Genomic DNA, 24,009 nt, shown 5'->3' with positions numbered 1-24,009 from the left:
CGGGCGCGATTCAGCGAACCATTATCAGCTCATTATGCGAACGGGCAGGGGATATTCGTAGAGGGAAGCGAACTCAACCTCCGAACGCGGAGGAAGCAACATCATCTGGCAGTCATTCACCGGGAAAGCGTCGTCCCGGTGATAATCACATTACCACTGTGGACGATATCATCAAAATCCTTAATTCGGTGGCTGCGTTCGGGCGCGGATAATGGTTTCCTGTTTTGTTTTTTTTTATTCCCCCCGCTCGGGGTCGTCGCTGGACCCCGCAGTTAATTCGTTTTTAATTGCACGGTGCGTAATGGTGAACGTGCGTGCGCTCGTGCGTGCGGTTTTGATGGATAGTGATGGAAATGGCCGCTCGCTTGTTAATGGGAGGAGGAGAATGAGAGGGTTGTGGGATGGGGGGGCCTGTGAGAGTATGATATAATTTTAATTCCATCGATAATCCTCTCATCATCATCAGCTTCATTATTATCGCATTTTATCGAGCGCACGAAATAAGCAAAGAAAGTGGTTTTCCATGAAAATGGAACTTTTTTTTTTGCGTTCACGTCACGTCATGGTGTCCCTGGAGGGAGCGCGGTGAAAAGCGGGGTCTGAATGGATGTTAAAAAAAATGTTTTCCTATCCACCCACCAAACCCTAAACCACCACCTTGACTTGAAGTTATTACTGTTCCAAAGCTCGTTCACGCTTATCGCTGGATCTACAACCGACGGTACAAACCGTTTCCGAACGCACGTTTCCGCCGGCAACAATGGCATTTCAATAAGCCGCCGCCCTTCAGCCTGCATCAACGCTGCACGCAATAGTGCAATTTTCGGTTCTGACTCGCGTGGGCTGCGATCGATTGTTGTGCGCTCGCTGCAAGATAATCGCGCCAAGAAACAATCAATCGGCTCATTAGACGGAACGATGCCAGCGGTGTGGAACGCTTTCGTCTCCCACGCCGTACAGCATTGTTGTGGCCAGCGCTCTCAATGGGTTGGAAAATCGCAGCGCTTTTAATTTCATTTTCCTCCATCGCTCGCTACAACGAAGAAGGTTGCGCTCTGCGGTGCTTGTTGAACTGATGGTCCGAAACGAACCCTCGACCCGGGTGGGGCAGTATGCGGCTTCAGCGCTTTTATCGGTGGCCACGGCGTGCAGTGAAAGGCATTATTGATGGTTGGCGAACCGTTCCTTCTAGCTAGAAGGAATTTCCCCACTGGTGAGGTAGCAAAAAGTGAAAAAATGTAAAGAACGGAAAGTATCCTTCATCCGCAATCCGCGGTTTTTAATGCAGTTTGCTTTAGCGGATTCTGCTTTGCTTAAGTAGTAACGATAGACGATAGACTTTAAATACCCTGGTTGGACGACATCAAGCGATGTTATTCGTAGTAAGGAAGAGTGGAATCTTTAAGGTAAAGGTACATTTTCTGCAAATAAACAAAAGTAATGTTTTTAATTATTTTATCTTTTAAAGTTATATTTCAAGAATCAAAATCAACATGGCGTTGTGGCTCATCATAACCAAGTGTACATTTTAAGTTCATGTTATTTATTAAAAACTAAAATGAGCACCAAACTTGTATAAAGGCATTCAAACAAAATTAGTTGAGAAGATCGAAGTGGCAACAAATCACGATAGACTCAAAAAACAGGATTTTATGCAAAATTAGCAAATGTAACGTAAGTAGAAAACTTTCGGCAATGGAAGCGATTTTAGGTTTTGTATTCAAAAAAATTTACCTTGCAATCACTGAAAAGACAGGAGACTAAACATATTTAACATTTGATTTAAGTCATTTTAACATATTATTGTGAGTTTTAAGGTACAGGTTTTAAAATGGTGGATCCTAAAAAGTAATAGATGCTATCTTTTTAACTTAATTGTTGGAATCTACTTAAAGATTCATGACCATTACTTTATAAAGTTCATGTAGACACATAGAAACATGAGTCGGTCTCACGATCATATCAATTTTGCTGCATACTGTTTAATGACACTTCAAAAACCGTGTGAATGATTTCCGATGCAAAAATGAAACTATTTAAGTTTGTTTTGTGTGACATATGGCCTTAGATGTTGGTCTTTAACCCCTTATAAACTAGTAAAAATGAATGAAATATAATTATTATTCTCTAGTGCAAGAGCCAATACCTGTTTCATAGAAAGGGCTAGATTCTTAAAAAGTATGGAACAGCTGGACAGATACCTCATCCTTATATTGTAATATTTACTAAGGGGAAACCCTTAGAAACCCTTAGAAAATTTAGTGTACAACATATTGCAGAGTTGTATTCTCAATTGCACTGCGTTTAAGAAGTGTTTGGTTTAGCTGCTAATATTGCCCTGTCCTTCGTTATTAGTTTTATTCCGTGTTGAAGTCCTTGTTGTCATTCTTATTAATTTGTCTTATTTAAGCTAACTTTCTCGAGATTGTTTTAGAACTCGAATACTTAGAGATACAGATAGATAAGGGTTTAAAAATTGTCCATGCCATACACATGCAAAATGTTAGTAAAAGCATTCGTTTATCCATGAACACTTCTTTCTTTGCCTAAGTCTCACCGGTAAATTATTCGTAGTATGCTATGAAAGTGTTTTTGCAGTTGCCCTTTTTTTCTTTCACTTCGTCGGCTTACGAAGAGTTCGAGCAAGTGGTTTAGACAGAGTAAAATTTTGATTGAGAAAAAATGTCTGCCCCAGAGCTATCGTGGCAAGTGTTTCGGGACATCGGAGTGCACAAACTGCGCCTAGGTCAAGTGTGCGGTGCCATCGACAGCTTCAACCAGGCATCGCCCGGGTCCGGCGAGGCAGAACCGCTTCAGGTATGGAAAGCAAAGGCCCTCCTGGCGAATTGTGACCCGCAGCGGGCCCTGCAAGCGACCGGAAAGGCCCTCAAATATCCAGCAACTCTACTGCACTGCCGGGCACTGTACGGCGTGGGGGAGCTAGAACGACATTTGCTCGCCTCGTGCAATGGCAAGCGCCACCAGCAACCGGAAGCCGGCCACCGGCAGCGGGCCTTCGACGCGGAAGTAGATCTTGCAATGACAACCTTCGAGTATACCCTCGGGCAGCGCGCCGGTAAGTCGCTGCTCGAGTACCGTCACCGCTTCCGGCAGATTGCCATCGAGCAGGAGCAACAGCGCCAGCAAGCGGACGGTAGACCTCGCTGGAAGATACTGGCGGAGGCGGGTGAGTGCGACACGGAGAGTGTTCTGGCGATGGGCCACAAGGAGGCACCTCTGTTGGAGCAGGCTCGTCGGAGCAGGAATATGAAAATCCTGGGACAAGTGCACCTCGGTTGCGGCTGGGAGGATTGGTTGTTCACCGAGCAACTGAGGTCCGGAGGTCGCTTCGGATCGATTGTGAACCTACTCCAGACGAAGGAGAGCTCGGCCAAAATGTGCTCGCTGGTGGAAGAATGCTACGAAAAGGTGACGACACGAGTGAAACAAGCGCAAGCCCGCTTTCCTTTGTACAGCCAGCGACACGGACGTTTCGGGCCGCGGTCGAATCTTCGTCGGGAGCGTTTCGAAATCGACCAGCTTCTCAGATATCGCTACCGTGCGTACCGGGCCGTCTACAATCAGCTGGATCGATTGACGGCGCTTCGGAAGGAGGCTAAACTTGGCGAACTATTGCGTTTCACCGGGGAGATTTTGTACGGTTTCTACAAGACCACAACCGTGCGAGTGCTACCGGAGAAGGGTCAAATGGTCCGCGAGGTCTGCAACCTGGTGGGGTTGGCCGTTCTGGACCAACTGCGCATCCCACCGTCGCTGATGGACGAACCGGCCGACCAGCGCCTACTGCTACTGTTCGCCATTCCACCTCCGAACGAACCGGAAGTGGTCGTGCCAGTGTTTGGTGACATTTCCACCTACCGCGATCCCACCGAGCCGGACCATGGATATCTGCGATACAAGTAGGTGTTGCTGCGTTTCGTTACGTATCGGATAACCGTGTGGGTCGCTTGAGGAAAGGCTCTTCTGTTATCCGTTGGGTTTTTTTCACCCCCGGTAGGAACAAAATAGCTGAGGTGGAGCGACGCTACCGGCAGGCCGAATATCCCATCGAACGCTGCTTCCGTGACTACCAGATGGCCCGGCTGCATCTGGCGAACGGATGGCTGGACGACGTGAAGGTGATGGGCCATCGGATGATCGACGAAGCCATCGGTTGCGGATGCCACTTGTGGCAGCTCATCGGTCAGCTGACCATCGCACGGGCCTTCTGTGCCCAGCAGAATCTGGAACAGCTGGCCGTATGGCTCCGGGCGGCCGCTGAACTCGTGGCCCGCCAACTGCCCGACGAGCGGCTCGCCTTTTTCATCGAACTATCGCAGAGGCTTAACCGGGATTTGCTGATGAAAAAGCAAGTCGTAGCCGGCGACCGGACCTACTCGGTGGAGCTGGATCATACGGTGTTGGCTTAGTGGATTATGCCACGCAACCCCCGTCGAGCGACGGAGGACATTGTGGAAGAGGATTTGGTTTTCCATCGGCCGATGCTTGTTGGATGTTGTGTTTCCGAGCCGCAGCCACTGTTTGTGGCAACACTAACACTTTCGAATGGCTTTTTGGCCATGGATAACAACGGGATACCAGGGACAGTAAATGGACCATGTTGGAGCAGCTCAGGTGCAGTCGTTTATCATAGTTAAATGCAACATCGCCGCTTCCGAACGGTGCTTTTCCTTTTGCAAACGGTACGAAATCAGTAAATTCGTGAATAAATGTTTGAGGAAGTTTTTGTTAACACATGCCATTGAAAATGTCTGTGGCAGTTGGTACGACGCTAGGGGTTCGGGGTTTTCGTTTCACCTGTTTTTTGTTTTCCACCTTCCTGTGGCATCGCAGTTGCACCTTTCCACACGTAAAAAGTATAATTCAGGAAATGGAAAAAGCAGGACACGAAACGAAAAACCTGAAAATGAAATAAACTCACCTCGGAGCAAAACATGGCCCAGGAAATTGCACCTTTGGGCTTGGTGGACATTTATTACTCCTCCGATGGAACGGTAGTTTTCGTAACAATGCGGATACACAACAGCGCACAACCTATCCTCTTGGGGGGGATGGTGAAATGAAGAAAAACTTCCTTTCCCTGCGAAACGAACGAAAATGGAAATCATCTGAAATAGGGTGTGTGTTCTCGGATAAATGAGTGAGAGAGGGAGGGAGAGGGGACAAAAAAATTAAATATAAACGTTACTGGCACGGGCGTGTTAAATGAGCATAGTTTTTTTTTATAAAGTAAGGAAAACTTTCATTTACAAACTCGATAGCCCCGGGGAAACGTTTCGAGTGTCATAAATCGCAATTTCAGGTGTGAGTGCGGTTTTTGGAAAATTTAGTTCCCATGTTCGGTACACTCTACTAACCATGGTAAGATCAATGGTCCATGCAATATACGTCCATGCGTACAATTCGAATGCCGATTCTCTCATATTTTACATCCTTCGTTACGAACTGTCAATTAGTCAAAATATTAGCTGTTGTATAAAATGCCAAATCAAACGGAAAACATGTAGATAAAGGTGCATATCGCATCCAATCATGCTGTACACCTATTTACGATGATTTATTACGGTGTGCATTCTAGCTCAATCAGCATCCGGGAGATTTATGACGCCATTATTCTAATGCCTGAACAAGCAAAGTAATAAATTTGTTTGCTATGAAAAGGTAAAAATAATTTTTTCGCTAGAAAATGAATTGTGATGGGAAATATGTGGTTTTGTGAGTGAAATATGATGCTCAACAACAAAAACAAATCTTGAATCAAAGTAAGGATGGAGTGGAGGATTTTCCGATTTTAAAATATCCAACGAAGCAAAAAGAATTTTTCTACGATATAAATCAGATATCGAATTTCTCAGACTGTGGTATCCTTCTCGTAGCCAATTAATCCACGCTCAGTTAAACGGTTAATTGTTTAGAGCTTGTATGTTGCTACAAATGTTGAAATGTGTTTTCGGAAAATTGTTCATCTATTATACTTGTAAATAAAGTTCTATGTAATGGGTACTTTTTATTGGATTAATTACACATACATTGTGGCTTCATAATTGCTGGTCTATTTAGTCATGTAACTAACAGTATGATGTGATTTTTAAGTGTTAAGAATTGTGTTGTTGAGAATTGATTTATAAGTGTTAAGAATATCACATGTTTATACCAATTAAGAGCGAAACACGACTTTTCTTTTGAAAAACATCTATTTTTACCGTAAACCATAAAAACACACAAAAAAGTGTATTTTTCTTCGGTATCGTTTTGGTATCGTGTTCCTATAGTGGTGGCAGTACAGAAAACTTTGAAGAAAACCTGAATATAATTTGTCCGTTACTTATTTTTGAAGCATATTTCAAAGAGAACGACAAAATTACTCATAAACCAATGCATTTTGCAGTTATTTATAATTTTCAATTCATACAAGAAAAAATTGCATTCCATTGTGTTTATTTCGTCGTAGAGCTGAACTACAACCACACTTGTTCCACTACAACCACTATTGGTACTAGCACCATTATGGGAGCACTTACCCTACCTGTTCCACATTTTACAATTTTTTTTATTTCTTTGGTTTTATTTGAATTGATAACGGCAATTTGTACATATAAACTCCTCACAATGCAGTAGAATTCACATTGAAAAAGGACTTATGCTGGAGAAATTGTTTTTGAAAAATAGCTAAGCAAACACATTTCGTTCGTTGGTTCTATGACAAATAAATTCATTAAAGCAATTTTTTCTGACGTTAATGAACGTGCGACAGTAAACATGCAAAAGAAAAACATGGAATCACTCTGAATAACCCTGCAAATCGGCTAAGCTGTCCGTGACTAATTGTGATTACCGATACTGTACTTCTTTGAATTTCTACTCATAGAGAGGATATCAATCAGAAATCAGTCATCAACATCATGCCAAGTGCTATGTAAATAGTTACAAATCAATGAAACTCTTGAACATTTACTTCCCTTCCGATGCCTGCGTTGTTTTGCAGTTTAGACAGTCAACACTGGCTCACTTCTAAAACCTAATGGAACGCAACTTTCCAATGCCGTATTTGAGTGCAACTTTAAGTGGCTTTCCATACTAACAGCAACAACCGTGAGGGAGGCAATATTTAGAAATCATTTGAAACTTTTCCATCCATCGGATCAATCAGGCTTCGAACGGCCCTGCTGGCGTCAAGAGGAAACTTACCGTACAACATTATAAGTAGTTTATCAATTTGCACTGATTACCCGGCAGAGGCGTGGGAGCAGGAGTTCCATCAGGCGAAGGATCGATGGAAAAGTTTTCCACCTCCCCGTTCGTCATATCTCCATTCCGTTTTCCGCGTGGGATGTGGTTACCGTTACCCCGCCGGTTGTGGAAGTGCACTTAAGTTGTCCGCTCCCTTTAACTAAACCTTCGCTCAAATCGATCCACCGTGAACACACGTTAGTACAAACGAGCGCTAACCCTTGTTTTGTTCCGCAAAATTTCCAGTCGAACGGATGACTTCGGAAAATTGTCGCCATCCCTGACGTGTGTGTGTGTATGTGTTGTCCAAGCCATGTCATTTAAAATCCGTCTTCCTTTTTTTTGCTCCATTTCCATTTCAGAAAGTACCAATCAATCTAACTCCGAGGCGAGTCGAGTAAACCATGGAGACGACGACGGCGACGGTGACAACGATGGGAACGACGCACTGACCCATTTCAATCTGAACTTGTCAGGACACGCATTCGGCCCCCACCCGCCCACTTTACGGAGTGGCAATCAATCATTTTAAACCCCCTCTCGTTGACCTCGTGCTGGCCAGTGCGTGACGCGTCGAAAGATTAAACCATTACGAGGCGTCGGTGGGTCTTAAAGTGAGGCTCCGTACTAGTCGACCGCCGGTTCGGCGTGAGCCACGGGAACCGCACCTTTGATGTGCTCCGATTGACGGTAATAAATGTCCAGCCATGCCTGTCGGTGACAGGACCTCCGTTAGTGTTCGGTCGGATCGCCGACGGTCGCCCTCGATGGACGCGACGGGTGGTTGTCATTGGAGTGGTTTTTCCGGCCCGTTCCGGTGTGGGCCTTGTGGTGGTTTGTGGCCTGTGCAGTAATTAACTGGAAGGACGTCGTGCTGAAAGCTGGACGCGATAGTGTGTGTGTGTGTGTGTGAGGGAGAGAGTGTAAAGGATTGCGCAAAAAAGCCCTTGTCGGACAGAAGGTCAATATACATATCGCCGAAGGGCTTCGCATCAACGGAAACTTACTCTAGCGTTACCGGTGCAAGGCCTCACGGATGTGAGGGATGAGATGAGTGTGTGTGTTGGTGTCGAGGCGATGATTAAGTGTCTCACGTGGAAGGATGAAACGAGTGGATGGTGAAACTTTTGAACGGAACGGTTCGGAAAAACCAGTGGCTTCCGGAGTGACCTTTCAAGCATGGAGTGTGAGTGACCACGAGCCCACGCCGTGACCGTATATGGATGTGCTAGGACTTTCGTTGCTCGTGGATGATATTAGAGTCGCGCATCGGCAGCAGCAGCAGCAGCAGTCCGGCCAGTCTCCTTCGGTGTCGAGGTCGCCGGGAGCGCAACTTTCGACGGAGACGCTCGACTCCGAACGCAGTACGGTCGCTTTGGTGTCCACCGCGCCACCGTCACCCTCCGTGCTGCTGGCCACGGTGGTGGGTGGCACGAGCCTCGCGCCGGCCAGCAGCATACCGACGCCGTTCGCCGTGTTGCTGGCGCAGAACCAGTCGTCCGGGGGCGCCCATGGCTTCGGGCCGGCGGGCGCTGAGGGTGATGGCGTCGTCGGATCGGCCGGGGAGGGGATGGTCGGACCGGCGGCCTCGATCGGGCTCGGTGGCGTGGCGGCGGGCGTCCCGGGCGGCTCCACGGTAGCCACGATCGTGTCCTCCACGCTGGCGAACGCGGCCGCCGACCACGAGCTGGACCTGGACACGCTCCGCAAGGTGATCATCTGCGTCGTGCTGTTGGCTGTGATATTCGGCACCATCGTCGGCAACATACTGGTGTGCGTGGCCGTGTGCCTGGTGCGGAAGCTGCGCCGGCCCTGCAACTACCTGCTCGTCTCGCTCGCCGTCTCCGACCTGTGCGTCGCCTGCCTGGTGATGCCACCCGCGCTCATGTACGAGGTGCTCGGCGAGTGGAACTTCGGCCGGGTGTTCTGTGATATTTGGGTGTCGTTCGACGTGCTCTCGTGCACCGCCTCCATCCTCAACCTGTGCGCCATCTCCGTCGATCGGTACTGGGCCATCACCAAGCCGCTCGAGTACGGCGTCAAGCGGACGCCGCGCCGCATGATGCTGTGCGTGGCGCTGGTGTGGCTGGCGGCGGCCTGCATCTCGCTGCCACCATTGCTGATCCTCGGCAATAAGCACACGATCGGCGAGGGCCCCGACCAGCGACCCTTCTGTGCGGTGTGCGAAGACGTCGGCTACCAGATCTACGCCACGCTCGGTTCGTTCTACATTCCGCTCGCCGTCATGCTGTTCGTGTACTACCAGATCTTCCGCGCCGCCCGGCGGATAGTGAAGGACGAGAAGCGGGCCCAGACGCGGCTGGAGAACACGCTCGCCGTCGACAAATCGGTGTCGACCACCACGACGACGACCACGACGACGGCGTCCAGCTTGAAGCCACCGGACGCGATCGGGTCCTCGTTGGCCGCCGGAGGCGGTGGCTCTCCGCATCAGAAGAAGCTCCGGTTTCAGCTAGCCAAGGAGCGGAAGGCGTCCACGACGCTCGGCATCATCATGTCCGCGTTCACCGTCTGCTGGCTGCCGTTCTTCATCCTCGCGCTCGTGCGACCCCTGATGGGCGACGACTATCCGACGCTGTCGTCCTTCTTCCTCTGGCTCGGGTACGCCAACTCGCTGCTCAATCCGATCATCTACGCCACGCTGAACCGCGACTTCCGGAAGCCGTTCCAGGAGATCCTGTACTTCCGCTGCTCCAACCTGAACATCCTGATGCGGGAGGACTTTTACCATAGCCAGTACGGCGAGCCCGGCTCCCAGCGGTTCGTGCTCGAGAACGAGGGTCAGCATACGGCTCGGGAAAGTTTTCTCTAACTCGCTCGAAAATTTCCCCACCCTCAACTACCCTTGGAAACCGTTTGGTTTTATTTTCTTTGTGTATCCCCACCGCTTCTGGCGTGTGCTGTGCCGTTTCTTGTGATTCGTACAGTCCTACCGTAGTATCGATGTATTATGCACTAAGCGTTGTAGCGAGTAAGTACGATGAACGAGGCGCTGAGTTTAGAGTGAGCGACCCTTACTTATTAGAATCATACGCGACAAGGGGATGGGAGGGGTGGCTCATTAAAGGGGTGCGATAGTCGCACTCGGCAATGTGTTAGGTTTCCATGAGACAAACTATTGGTGGAATTGTTTGGTAATTATTAAATTAATAATTATACACCACCCACACTCGCCCACGGACGGTGTTACTATCGACGATAAGCGCGACGGAGCAGTACAGTAGCGTTAGAACACAATTTGCACAAACCCGCAGCCGATACAATCACGCAGTCTGTCTAGCATGAGCAAACAAGTAAACACAAGATGACCCAACAGATAGAACAAACCAAATTACATCCATAGTGAAGCTAATACCATATTAAATGTAGTACCTTTCACCACCATGTAGTGAATAACTAGTATAGATGATTAGCAAACCTTATCCACAGTAGGGGAAAGGATATACGGTATGGAAGACTTGAGGAAAGTTGATAAGCAAGATAAATACACAAAGATGATAATTACTCAATATGACTTAAAGAGAATAACTAAGGGTATTTCGTTGTTTTCCAATGCTTTTGTTGCTTCATCTGAAAGTAAGTTAGACAATATATTTTTCTTTTAAAATTGCTCGATTGGTGGTCACAGTATATTCACTCATTCAAAGTACTTTATTTGAATTGCTCTGAAGGTCTTGAAATTCACGCAAACAATGTTCAACACACTCATCATCCTTTCGATGGATCTTGATAATAATGCAACATGAGAAATCAAAACATTATGTAAATCAAGCGATGGATATTAGCAAGAAAAAATCTATTTTTGGTGTAAGGAACGATTCTATCTTATGTTGATGGGATCGAAAAAGACTGTGAGAAAATAATGTTTAACTGGAAATGCCTGTCTTGAATCGTTTGCACAGCATCCTTTGATGGAAAAATATTTCCGTCGAGCAATGAGTTGTTGTGTGTAGTACTAAAACATTAATGTAAATCCATAGCGTGATGTAAAACCGATTCTAACGTGATGTTATTTTTTGTTTTGAAAACAAAATTATTTTTAACTAGCATGAACACAGACATTGGTTTGACATCATGCTACTTCCCGAATATTGATAATTCTGTTTTGTTTTTCCATTTCAAACAACTTCTGCTTATTTCTGTTTCTGTTACTAAATATACTAGGGGAAGTTCGCATCCATTTCTTTTCGACCACATGATGGAATGAAAACATAAAGCGATAAACGATACTATAAAGTAGCTGCCGTAGTTGAAAACAAGACTTTACATTAATGCATACTGAACTAGTGCATCAAACGGCCTCCGAAGTGAAAGCGGCTCCCTTCTGGGTAGCTGGATAAATAATAAAGAATTTACTCGTAAAACGAACTCTCTGATAGGCGTAGGACTTGACGTAAAGCCGGTGCACTAATGTGTGCCCAAAGTGTCTAGATTATATTGCCGGGCGCACAGGATAGACTTGAGGCATGAAGAAGCCGCGTGCGTGTAGCGTGGTGTCTGGGCCGGGTGGGAGACGAAAGTGTCTTTTGTTTTTGTAAATTATTTTCACTGTCAGTACTTCGCCGAAAGGAAAGCTCAACGGATTCGATCGGATCGATGAAAACGGTGGTTCAATCTCCCTTTTCCCACGCACTTATACTTATACAACCGGCCGAGTAGGATGACCGGCACCCGTTTGCTGGAGGCAAATCGCACACCACAAATCAAACGCTACGTATTTCAATGTATTAAATGGGCATAGACCGGCACGCACGACGCAGATACTATTTACAACCAACACTATCCTAGCGAAACTGTATAATTACGATGCACGGTGGAACGCGGTTGCTGTGTGCGAGCAGGTTGCACTAGAATCAATTATTTACAAACAAAAACCAGGAGCAAAGAGATGAGTTGTTGCGTTATTTTTCATGACTGCCGTACAGTTTTCTGTTTTTCTATCGATGATTGAACCTCTTCTACAGAGCATATTTAGAGCGCGAGTTGGGACAGCGTACTAAGAAACTAGGATATCGTATCTCGAAACGCTACTCGTATACCTTAACTGAGCTTTTTTCGGCGTTTGTTTTCGAGCACATTTTACGCGGAGGTAAACAGCAGGCGTGGAGAAAATGTTAGGCGACGAGTAAAAGTGGCAAACAAAACTCCACGAAGCTTGCTGTCTCGCTCGGGACAACCGCGCAAACCAGGAAGGGCTCGAACCGAACTGCGGCGTAGTGGTATGTATGTATTTGAAACAAAAGTCTGGTTGATTTTATACTGAAACTATTATCGCTCCTATTGCTACCGAGACGGTGGACATGAGATAAATAAATATCAACTAGTGGAATGGCTAACTGTAAACGGAGGATATGTTAAAGTAGACAGGGCAAGACCATTAAATTCTCGGACAACTATGGATCGGGATGGTGACGGCTGATGGAAACATTAATTAAAAGAATTTGTAGCTGAACCGTTGGCCCCAGGTTGTTTTATCCCTGTGTGTTTGAAAGAAATCTTCACTAGTGAATGGTAAGTTCCGCAAGGTTCAAATAAAATACCACTTTTCGGCGCTGAAGGAACTCGTTCAAGGATTGGTTCGGTTGGCCGGGTTCTAGTCATCGATGACCTCGATCAATATTTTACAGCTATGGTATGAATTTTTCATTCGGCTGGTTGTCTTCAAGCTGCTTCGAGCTGAAACACAAGACGCCAGCATACTTTCCAATCGTCTCTCGGGAATGGCATGAAATTGGATGCTTAAATGGAAATTAATATATCACAGTGTCTGGCTGGCGGCGCGGGAGGACACCCCGGAGCTCGTGAGTGAAAGTTGTTTAAAAAGGCAAAATCTGTTTGCTCATGCTCTCGGCCCGCTTCACAGCCGACCGTAGAAAGAGTGCGTGAAAATTGAACGATAAGCGCTTGTTGTTGTTTTCCAATTTTCGTAGGCAAGCGGAGCTCCGACGTCTAATGTCTTCCCGGTCGCAAGCCTATGGGCCTTGCATCAGGTGGGTTTTTTTATCGGACCCGTCCCGAAGGCTCTCGGTGGGGGAGGATGGGCAGGACGAGTATACCGGCTGGCTAATCAATCATCGCCGCTGGGAGCGTTTCCTTGGTGTTGACGTAAGGCCGAAAGCGTCGGGTCGCAAGAGCCCGTAGCGCTGCTTTTATCGTGCGAACGCCAAACGGGCGCTCGTGGAAAGTCATGTCAGTCACCATAAATCATGGCCATGATTATCAGCTTTGCATTACGCCTAATGAACGGTGCACAAACATGGTCGCGGATCAATGTCCTTTGAAAATATGGTTTCTCGCTTCAGTTGGTTCCATATTGATTTTAAGACAACGGGAACGAAAGAAAATCAGTGTTATCCATGTAGAAAAACAATCTCGAATTTTAAGGTAGCTTATTTCCTGCTGTCTCACTCTTCCTAGGCTGTGTTTTACATCATTTGGAATTTCATTTGGAGAATAATGTTTAATAATTTAATGGATGCGGAGTTGCTATATTGCCTGCTACCTTCTCTGCTTGTGGGATCGTTCAGATTTTAATGAACAATTTTCATGTAGCACGTGCTTCAATAGATAAGTCTCAAGAAAAAATATTACGTTGAACAAAAAGTACTCATCCCCCAGTTATTTGAAAGAACATAGCATCACAAATAGTTTGAATCGAGTGCTTCTTCTTCTTGGCGTAACTTGGCTTATAACTAGTAAAATTTAGAATTAAGCTTATGAACAGACTTTTCAAAAAATAACCAACATCAAAATTTAAAACCAAATAAGTGCCACTGTTTTCAAAAATCTCGTAAAATGTGGGTAGCAATTAACACGTTCCATACCGCGTCACCCAAATATGGGTGACAGCAGTAACTAGTTCTTAAAAGTTTTTGACCTACAAATAAATGAAAATGCAACATAAAAATTATAGCTCATTGATTCTCGATTGCGATGGAGGCGCCTGGTGGATGGACAAAACCATGTGCCGATTGTCGGTGGAGGCGCCCAGTGCTTTTGGCCGGTACACGTAGTGCTGTTCCGTTTATATTCGCTTTTTCTGGTCTTCCTCCTGTAGCCGAGCTTGGATGAGATTCTAAGTGTTTTAAACTATTTTCTCATTTTCAACATACCTAAATAGGACCTTTTAAAGTTGTCTACTAGGTAGTTTTTTTTTTTGTAAATAGTGACACCTAAAAATTCTTTCAGTTTTTTATTTATGTTCAAGAAATAGATGTAAAAGGATTTCAATACTTCAAATATGTTCAACATTAATATATATTATTGTTTGGGCGTATGGTTGACACTTTGGGAGAGGTTCTTTATTTAACAATGCTATTTAATATATAAATTAATTCACATGCAATGCTATTGCTAATAACCATTAAAATGGACCGAAACTATATGAACAAAAAACATAAGTAAACACTAGTACCATATTTTTCACACCATGTATACGATCTTCACGCCAAATGATAAATTATACGTGAAGTATCAATATGTCCGAAGGACCAGGATACACATATAAAGAATGTTTTAAATGGATTAGAAGGTTGTTTTATTTTTTATTTATATTTGAATTCCTTTTCATTTAACCTTTTTGCATACACAAAAGTAATACATTTTTCCAAATCCATCTCCTGCGAAAAAACAACAAATTTGTCGTGCGTCTTTTGTTGAAGCACGCGAATGAATTATTACGTGTATTTAAGGAGTGGCTCCATTATAAACGTGGCCCCTCGTCGGTGTATTTCTATAACGGTAAGTGTCAATGGCCATTTGCTTGCAGGTAGAAAAATTCTCACCCGTTGGATTGATAAAAAAGTGTCATCTGTCATGGGCGCTTGAAAAATGTCTGCATCCGATGGCAGATGCTTTTAATCTCTCACTGTTTTCCTGAGCCTCGGTTCTAAGGGTAGGCCATTCGGTTTCGGTACTTTCACCCGTGCGGCGTTGATGAATGAAGAACCATACCGCCTCAGCACAGCTCAAAACAGAACGCATCGGTCTGCGTGAGGAAAAGCGCGATACGGAAGCTCATCGAAGAACGCATAAAATTTGTCCAAACATGACCATCTGGTGTCGCATCCGGGGCTCATCCTGGGAGAGAATGTAAGCAAACGGTCGAGTTCTAAGCCGTTGCGTGGGATGATGGATTTGGTCGAATTACCGAAACAGCCTACGATGTTGAGATGAATGCCGTACGGATGGTCCTCTGGGTGTCGTTTCGGTGATGAGTAAAGTATGATTTACTCGTTTCGTTCCGGAACGTTTTCGGACGTAGCAAAGTGTTCGAGATGGGCCATATTAGTGGTACAACAACACTATGTTACGGAGGTGCGTGAGATTTACATCTAGCCTCAACGATATACACTAGCTCATGAGTTCTTCTTTGAACGAGTGTGTGTCGACTTTTCCATGGAGGAAAAAGGTCTCGTTGCGGAGGAACAAGAGCTTCGCGTCCCGTTGTTTGCTCGCGTAGCCCGTGATACGTGGATGAGACATTTTAACAAGTTCCAAGAATGTTTAGCCATAAATCGAGTAAACCTTCGGAGAATCTGTTGATTTACTGCATGATTGATGCCCCATTTGGGGAATATCTGTTTGAGGATGGCATTTGTTAGGATCGATCCGTGTGTGCTGTTGTGTTCTTGTATGAATCGTTTTGTTGTTTTGTAGGATAATGAAAACATATTTTTTAAAAATAGGTTATAACTTATAACTATTTTAATGAAGTATTAAAAATATCGAAATCATTCTCAAGAGAAAGACGATTAACATCAAAGACTGTACAAATCGATTTGGTTCAACTTGTAAAAATATGATGAGAAGCGAGTAAGGTTGTATTCACCACGAAATGTATTCAAGTTTTTTGTTGTTTTTGGCGACTGTTAGTGTCCATTTACTTTTGGGCATTTCGGACCTGGGTCTCGTTTCTCGCCATCATACCGCAAACAATAGAACATGACACCATGATACATATAATTGACAGCCCACGAAGAGAAAGGAAGCACAGCCCAAAAACGCCACCACATCGTATTGACTAAAAAAGCAATAAAGTGTTTTGAAAGCAGTTTCTTTCTTTTTCCTGCGCGAAACGTTGACCAGCGCAAAGCGAAGAAAGGCTCACTTTAAAACGAAAATGGGTTTTTTAATGATATTTCGTTACCTTCCTTCGCTTGTTGTCCTTGTCGGTGTCTCAGCTTTCGGGGTCTGAGACCTTTTGCTTTTGCGTTTCACCTAGGGAGTTGGTTTTTTGCACTACGACTGATTACACGAGTCAGTTTATTTTGTCCTCCCATTTCACATTAACAGCAACAATGGTTGCAGCAGCAGCAGTAGTGGCAAAAAAGAATATTCATAGAAAAATAAATAACGATGGTAAAACAAAAGGGCCGTCGGTGCTGTGAAAACCATGAAGTTGTCTCGATTACCCCGTTTCGGAGTCTTTTTATAAGCAATAGAAGCCCCGAGGAACAATAGATTCGCTGACGCAGAGGGATTGTTTTCCCTCGTCAAACTGGGGTCGTTGATGTCCGTCGGGTGCGACATGGCCGCATGGCCGAGGGGCCGTGGGTGGGGGCTGAAAATGAAGTAAAGACACGAAAATGGGAAAAACGATCGCCCCTCCTCTTCACTGTCAAAACAAACGAGCGTGGAATTCTCGAGGCCGTGTTGGACGAACCCCAAGGTTCGATGTTTTCGATCGCAAGGACGACGTCGTGGTGGTTGTCGTCGTCGGAACGCCGGAACTTCGATCGGTGACGATTTCGGAAGGTGCTCGGTTGAAAAGCGTGACGAAATGGATTAAATGGGTTTTTCGTTGGGGCCTCTCTACCTCTGCCCGCGGGGCATTTGGAGCAGATGATGCCCGCCTGCCCGAAGGTAACGAACGGTCTTTTGGCGTTCCTGTCGAAACTGTTTAATGGAAGCATTTGAGCGAGCGGAATCCTTTCCCTTTGTTATCGGAGTTACCTTATCCGTGAGCCTTTCCGTTATGGGTATGCACCTGAAGCTTACCGGAGGTGGCCACCCTTGCGGCGGTGGGATAATTTTCTTTGTGTTTGTAATTGGATTACCGTTTCCTCGTTATGCCTTCGGGCCGTTGTCGCAGGATGGTGGGTGGGTTGGGGAAAACAAAAGTTTTCCATCCCTGACCCGAAGCCCCGGGGGTGGGTTGCGAGCGATATGGACGGTGAAAGTATTTAAAGATCACGCGGAACTTTGTCACGGACGCGCGTGAACTGTATGATTAACGTTGTTTTTTCTTCTTTTCAATGTCCTCTTCATACTGATACGCATTTGGATACGATACGAGTATTGCGTTTTGCTTTTGTTTGGTTGTTTGGGGTTTTGTGACATCAAATATGATCAACTTAGACAATTCAACTGAGGTTGATAATAAATTTAGTTGCTTTTTGTCTCAAAATGGTCAGAAAAGGAACTTCTGCGGTTTCCCACAGGCCTAGAGTGGTTTACCGGCGGAAAAACGAGGGCCGTCTTGGAAATTTAGCAAGCACCGGTTGTTTAACCGATGTTCGATACTGAGCCCAAAATAAGGGTTTCAAACTGTGAAAACTACATTGCATAAGAAGCATGGTCTATCAATTAGTGGTCAAACTATTTAAAAAAAGTGACCAATTTAACTACAATGCGTATAATCAACGTAAGAAGCATCATAAGGAAGCAATTAATGGACCGGGGCGATTAGATTTCACGAAACACTTGATAAACCATATCTCAGAGTTATGTATAAGATGATTCCGAACAACCACAAAAAAACAAAGCAACAGCAAACACAATACATTGTGTTGTGTATTCACTTTGTTGGTGCTTGACGGCATACTTTTGAGAATATCTCGGGAAATAAAACTCGTATCGTATCCAAACGAATATCAATATGAAGAGGACAGTGTAAAAAATAATGCATCATTTTACTTTTGTTCACTAATTGTTCCTCATACAGAAAATGGACTTTGTTTCTCTTTTGGCCTGCTGTATACTGACTGTATTGGTGTAGTGTATATATTACAAAAAATGAAAACGGTATGGCCAACAGCGTTTGCACCGTACGATGTTGCCGCACGTAAAAGTGTTTGTAAGAAAAATAAAAATACTTCTAAAATATGATATTTGGATCATATGTGGAAATATTTGAGTTTCATTTGCACTACAGACCTCCAAACAATAGCGGAAAAAGCAAAAAATAATAGTCGTAGGTAGTAGTATATAATCTTGCATGATGCAGTCACGCTGTCGTGAAAATCGGCATGGAATGAATTCGATGAAGCTTGGTTGAATTCCATGACCAAATTTCTACATCGTGTTTGGAATCCGCAACATAATATACAAGATAATGCGTTTTGTTACTTCCAAAAATGGGATTCCCTGGAAGCCAACACCGCAGGTGGTATAGCATTAGTAAACGCCAGTAAAAAATAAAAAATCTACGGACCGCAGCCATTTGTGGAAATGTTAGCTTTTTATAGCACAAGTATTTGTTTCTATTGTAACACCCGACTTAGGTAACTCTTTACCCAGGTTTGCTGAAAACTGAGTTTCGTTATTCAAAAACTAATTTTAAACTGTTCTTAAAACAATATTAAAAAAAGTAAATGCAGCTAAACGGATGACCTGTTTATTTTGTAATAAAAAACAGATGTTTCACGGCTTAATCAATTTCGGTACGATATGTACACATTCTCATTACAGGTTTGCAAACAAAATCCTATACAAACAAAATGATGCCCAAATAAGAATACTTTGACTACAAACTTTGCCTTACTTTTTGAAAGTTTTTTAGAGTCACGGAGTTATCTTAGTATGTTAGAAAAAGAATTTGGTAAACTTCACATAATTTTGAAATAAAAACAAGGTTGTCGTTCGGTAACGATTGTAATTTCACTTACAAGCTGTAGAGTAAAAACATTTTCATTTTCAGTTTCAAATTTACTCAAATTTATAACAGATATGTAAAATAAATTTCTAGTTAATTCCTTATAGTTTGATACTCTCAACATGTTAAGGTCTCAATGTATCAACACATCATATTTATCGTTTTGGAGTCTTTCCCAAATTCGTATAACGTGAAGTATGGAAAATAACTAATTTTTAATGTTTTCTTTATATCTATAAAAATTAATGTTTGTTTATTCGTGATGCTAAAATTCCAAACTGGCTGGACCAATCTTGATGACGTCTTCGTATGATTTTTTCCTCTTTACCCAAGGAAGGTTTAGGAAAAAAGAGAATTTGAAAATTTCCAAGAGAAAGCCGGAAAATGGGAAAACTCGGTAAAAACGGCTTTTTCCATATAAAAAAAAAATAAAATTTACCTTCTCTAACGAAAACTAAAAAACGGTTGGACTCATACCTACGAAGTTTTCTTATGATTTGTTTCTTTTGGCCCAATAAAAACAATGAAAAGTTAGAAAATTCCCAACGAAAAGCCAAAAAACCAGAAAACTCGACAAAGGTTTTTTTCAATACAAACATTAAAACTTATAAAAATGAGTGTTTGTTTGTTTTTAACGCTAAAACTCCAAATCGGCTGAGCTAATCTTGACGATGTAATCGGATTATTTGTTAGTTTTTACTCGTGGAAGGTTTAAAGAAAAGAAAACTTCCCTAAGCAAAAGTCGGGGAATTTAAAGATATATAACAATGGCTTCATATTCCTTTGAAAGGGAAATTTTGAATAAAAAATTGAATGATCTACAATGAAGCATTGATGTTGATTGAAAATGTGAGTTTTTTTTATGAGTAGCATTCTATTGATTGAAATTCAAATGCCAGCACAAATTGTCGAATTAAAAATGTTCTGCTTTGTGAATAATAACGTGGGCTTGTAACCCGCTATTTGTCAATTCACTTCAGATAAAAATGAACTTATCTTAAATGTTTGTGTGAACTGTGTCCCATAGTATCGAAACTAAGATTGGTTGAGTGCACGTATCATTTTAGTTGCTTAAGAAATCTATGCTAATGACACCAACTGGACCATTGCGCTCCCATAAATTGATTAATCGCATTGAAAATGAAAACGAAGCCGTGAATCGTTCACTGGAATTTTCTTCTTCTTCTTCTTGGCGTAACGACCTCTTGGTCATGCCTGCCCGTTAAGGGCTTACGAGACTTGTTTCCCTGTTGTACGTGGATAGTCAGTCCTCTCGTACAGGGGAGGGTCCGGTCTCGGTTGGGATTCGAACCCACGCCGTCGAGGTGGTGAGCCCCGGCGCTCATGGGCCGATTTTCTAACCGGCGCTACCGCTCGGCTGTCGCGGACCCCCGGACTGGAATTTTAGAATTATTAATATTGCACGAGGCGAAGTTCGTTGGGTCAGCTTGTCAGTTTATAAAGTTAAGGAAAGTTTTAGGATGTGTTTTCGGTGAATGGTCTTATTGAATATTTAAATTTTGTATTATAAGCTTCAGTATTGTACAGGAAGTATTTCCATTGATCAGATGGTTTATTTAATTGCTGGCTCCAATTAGACGAATTACCTACGTGACAAGCTCAAATCCTCTTCAACACCGCACCGGTGGCTGTTAGCTGTAAATATTGGCACAAGCACTTGCCCATGTTCCGAAACCGTGGCGCAAAACAACAGTAATCTTCAAACTGTCAAGTTCGAAACTATGCACACGAAACGAAGCGATGGTTGGGTAAGCGGCTCTAACTGTGCTAGTGCCTCGCAATAAAAGTTTGCATAAAACATGAACCATCGTACACGCGCATGCCGGACACACCGCCAGCACCGGTCAGGAACCTCGCTCCGGGTGTTTAGCAAATATCGTGCTCCATTGTTTGACTTAGTGTCCACTTCCGGTTGTGATTGGCAAATATCGGGCGCCTGGCTACGCAAATATTGCTCTGCCTGCGGTTTAGGGTGCTAGGAAAGTGCGGCAAGAAGCCATCATCGGGTTGATGGGGTTGTAAATGAATTTTAATGGAAATGGCAAGCCACCATGGTTACGCCAGGACGAGCGGTACAGGAACTACTCTTGATTGATCGGTTGATGGGTGGATCTAGCGAAGCCCAGTCCAAAGCTGTGGTGCGCTTCGAAAATGATGTTCCGTTCCCTTTCGTGGGCGAAAGGATTTGAATATGCAATTTTCATAAAATTATGCATTAAATACCCCCCCCTCCCCCCCCCCAGTCCAACAATCCCTCTACCTTTAGAGCACTCAGGACGGCTTTTTGTCGGACGGTTTATAACCTTCTCGGACCCAACATCACCGCGCATGGCCGGTCCCTCCATTGAGCTGCATTTCGCATGAGTGAAACACTAATGATGTGTGGCCATTATCGATCGGCTGCTAACTGATTTCGCTAACCGGAAGTGGATTGATTTTCCTGTCTTTCTCCTTCCGCACCGCTTACCACGCACCTCCACGAGGGAGCGAGTGCCATAGTGAAGGCTTATCCTAGCCATCAAGCATGATGGTTTAGAAGGATATGGTCCCGCACAACGAGAGCACAACACCAGCATCAACACAGCCCAGTGCCGCTCGGACACCCAGAAAGCTGATATTGATTATGATGATTATCAGATATAATGGCTAATTACTGAACGATTCTAATTGCCGCGTTTGGCTCGCTTTCCTATCTGTGGTCCGGCATATTAGTCACAATGTGTATTGTGTGTCGTTCGGAACCGGCATCCCGCGTTTTCCGGGGCATGTAAATTGATTGTTCCAATGTTTGCGCAATGGGAGTAATCAGTTCGCTCGCTGGGACGACTTAATTGACGTGTGCAGTTTGTGCGTTTTCCCCAATGCCGCATATCGGCTCAATGGAAATAGAAGACAATCTTTGGTGACTACGTTTCATATCAATTATATCGGGAGCCTTGTGCACAATATTCAGTATAAATAGTGGTAGAAATGTGGTGAACCTTTTAACTATCTAAGCTTGAAAGAAGTACAAACTGTAGCTTCTACTTCGGATTAGTATTAAAGTGTAATAGAAGTGTTATTAACAAAAGCGGATCAATCCGTTCGGGGGCCCCAAGCGGTTGGATAAACGGGGCCCTCCAGACATTTCCATTGCTATAGATGTTTCTATACCTGTGGCCAAAATTGAACTTATTTTTTACAACAGCTTGCAATCCTTTATACATATTTTCAGGATATAACCTCCATGGTTTTTGATAGGTATAATTCTACAAATCTTTTCGTTATTATCCATGACTTCGTCACATATCTTATGGTAAATATTAATTCAAAGCATCTAAAATAAATAAACAAATTCAACAATATAATGTAATATAATACATATCCAAATCGGTTACTTCGGCGATCTGGGGGTTTCATCACGGGGCCCCCTTAAACTCGGGACCCCCCGCGGCCCCTCAGTCCGCTCATAGGTAGATCCGCCTCTGGTTATTAAAACTCTGAAAAAGCCAACTCTAAAAAAGCCAAAAAAGTCAATACTAATTTCTCCTCCATATTTATTTCATATGTTCGAAAAAAAAAATTATAAAATGGCAGCTTTACACAAAAGTACTGCTTAACCGCAATGCAACATGAGTAGCCTGCAAGGGAAAAAGAAAATCGATTTCGAGCTAGAGTTCAAGTAGTTCTTCAAATCGCTCCTGCTAGGGTACCTTGATAGAAAACTCCGGTCAGAGTTACTCGGTCAAGAGGCTGTTGCCCTCTTAACTCTTAACCCAATAAATAACAGCAATTCAAGGCTGCCAAGTGCTGCGCACTTCAATTCCGAGTAGAGTGTTCACAAGTGCCGCGTGGAAACAGAATTTGAGCACGGTTTCGGGATGGATGGGATTGTCGATGCTGAAATAAAATGTTATCCGTATATCGCTAATGGTTTATTGTGCCGTAGTGCGGCCCACAGTCAGTTGTTTCGAGGACCAAGGACACGTTTTTCAAGCATCTGAGGGTAAGTACAAATAAAAAAAAATCTCAAGCCTGCAAACAACTGCTTGCATGTATTTCGTAGGTGAGATAATTACGCCATGGTTGCCGTTAAATGTTTGACCTTTTCTTGTGTTCTCGCTGAAAACAAGATGAAAATATAATAATAATAATCATTATTATTTATTAAAATTCAACGGACTACGCGGTCCCAGTGAATGTCTTACGAACTAATTTACAAAAATCACAACTTAATCTAACGTAAAATGCGGATCAGCAAGAAGGCTGGCTTTGAAAGTGTCAATAGATATGTGGAAGTCAAATGCTGGATGTTAAATGCTCTGCACATGGCGGTCATTGGTGCAAACTGAGCGTAACGCGTCCTACTGAATCTAACCCTTAAAAACTCCGACTGGTACGGGGGAGGTAAGTTACTGTCCTCCCACCTTAGTGAACGAATAGCTAGCCTAGTGAATCGTCGTTGAACCTTTTCTATTCTATTACACCAAACATAAAAATGTGGGGCCCAAATAACACTACAACATTCAAGACACGATCTGACAAGACTGACATAAAGCGTTTTTAGGCACATTGGGTCATCAAATTCCTTAGTGTTTCTTATCACGAAGCCTAACATTCTATTCGCCTTGTCAATTAATACGTTATAGTGTTCGCAAAATGTCAATTTATTGTCAAGGGTTACACCTAAGTCCCGAACAGAATAGCAGTGATTGAGGCTCTGTTCATTAAGCCTATACATGAATAACTTAGGTTCTCTTAGTCTATGGAACGACACTAAGCAAGATTTATCAACGCATAGCCTAAGTGAATTGACTTCACACCACGAACAGAGAGCCTTCAGGGACTCCTGCAGCCTAACA

The 24,009-nt window shown here is 43.9% G+C and overlaps 2 protein-coding genes across 2 annotated transcripts; both read left to right on the top strand.

Moving 5' to 3' along the window:
- The first annotated feature begins 2,682 nt into the window (after positions 1–2,682).
- On the top strand, positions 2,683–4,430 carry LOC131284700 (uncharacterized). The gene is made up of 2 exons (XM_058313563.1): positions 2,683–3,920; positions 4,019–4,430. Exons 1-2 carry the CDS (start codon positions 2,683–2,685, stop codon positions 4,428–4,430), a joined length of 1,650 nt encoding a protein of 549 aa, XP_058169546.1.
- Positions 4,431–8,470: 4,040 nt separating this feature from the next.
- On the top strand, positions 8,471–10,084 carry LOC131286295 (5-hydroxytryptamine receptor 1-like). The gene has a single exon (XM_058315228.1). It carries the CDS (start codon positions 8,471–8,473, stop codon positions 10,082–10,084), a length of 1,614 nt encoding a protein of 537 aa, XP_058171211.1.
- The last annotated feature ends 13,925 nt before the right edge of the window (positions 10,085–24,009 follow it).

This window comes from Anopheles ziemanni, chromosome 3 (assembly GCF_943734765.1).
Source record: "Anopheles ziemanni chromosome 3, idAnoZiCoDA_A2_x.2, whole genome shotgun sequence".
NCBI classification, from domain to species: Eukaryota; Metazoa; Arthropoda; class Insecta; order Diptera; family Culicidae; genus Anopheles; species Anopheles ziemanni.
The sequence above is the reverse complement of the archived record's forward strand: the minus strand, read 5'-3'. Positions and strand labels throughout refer to the sequence as shown.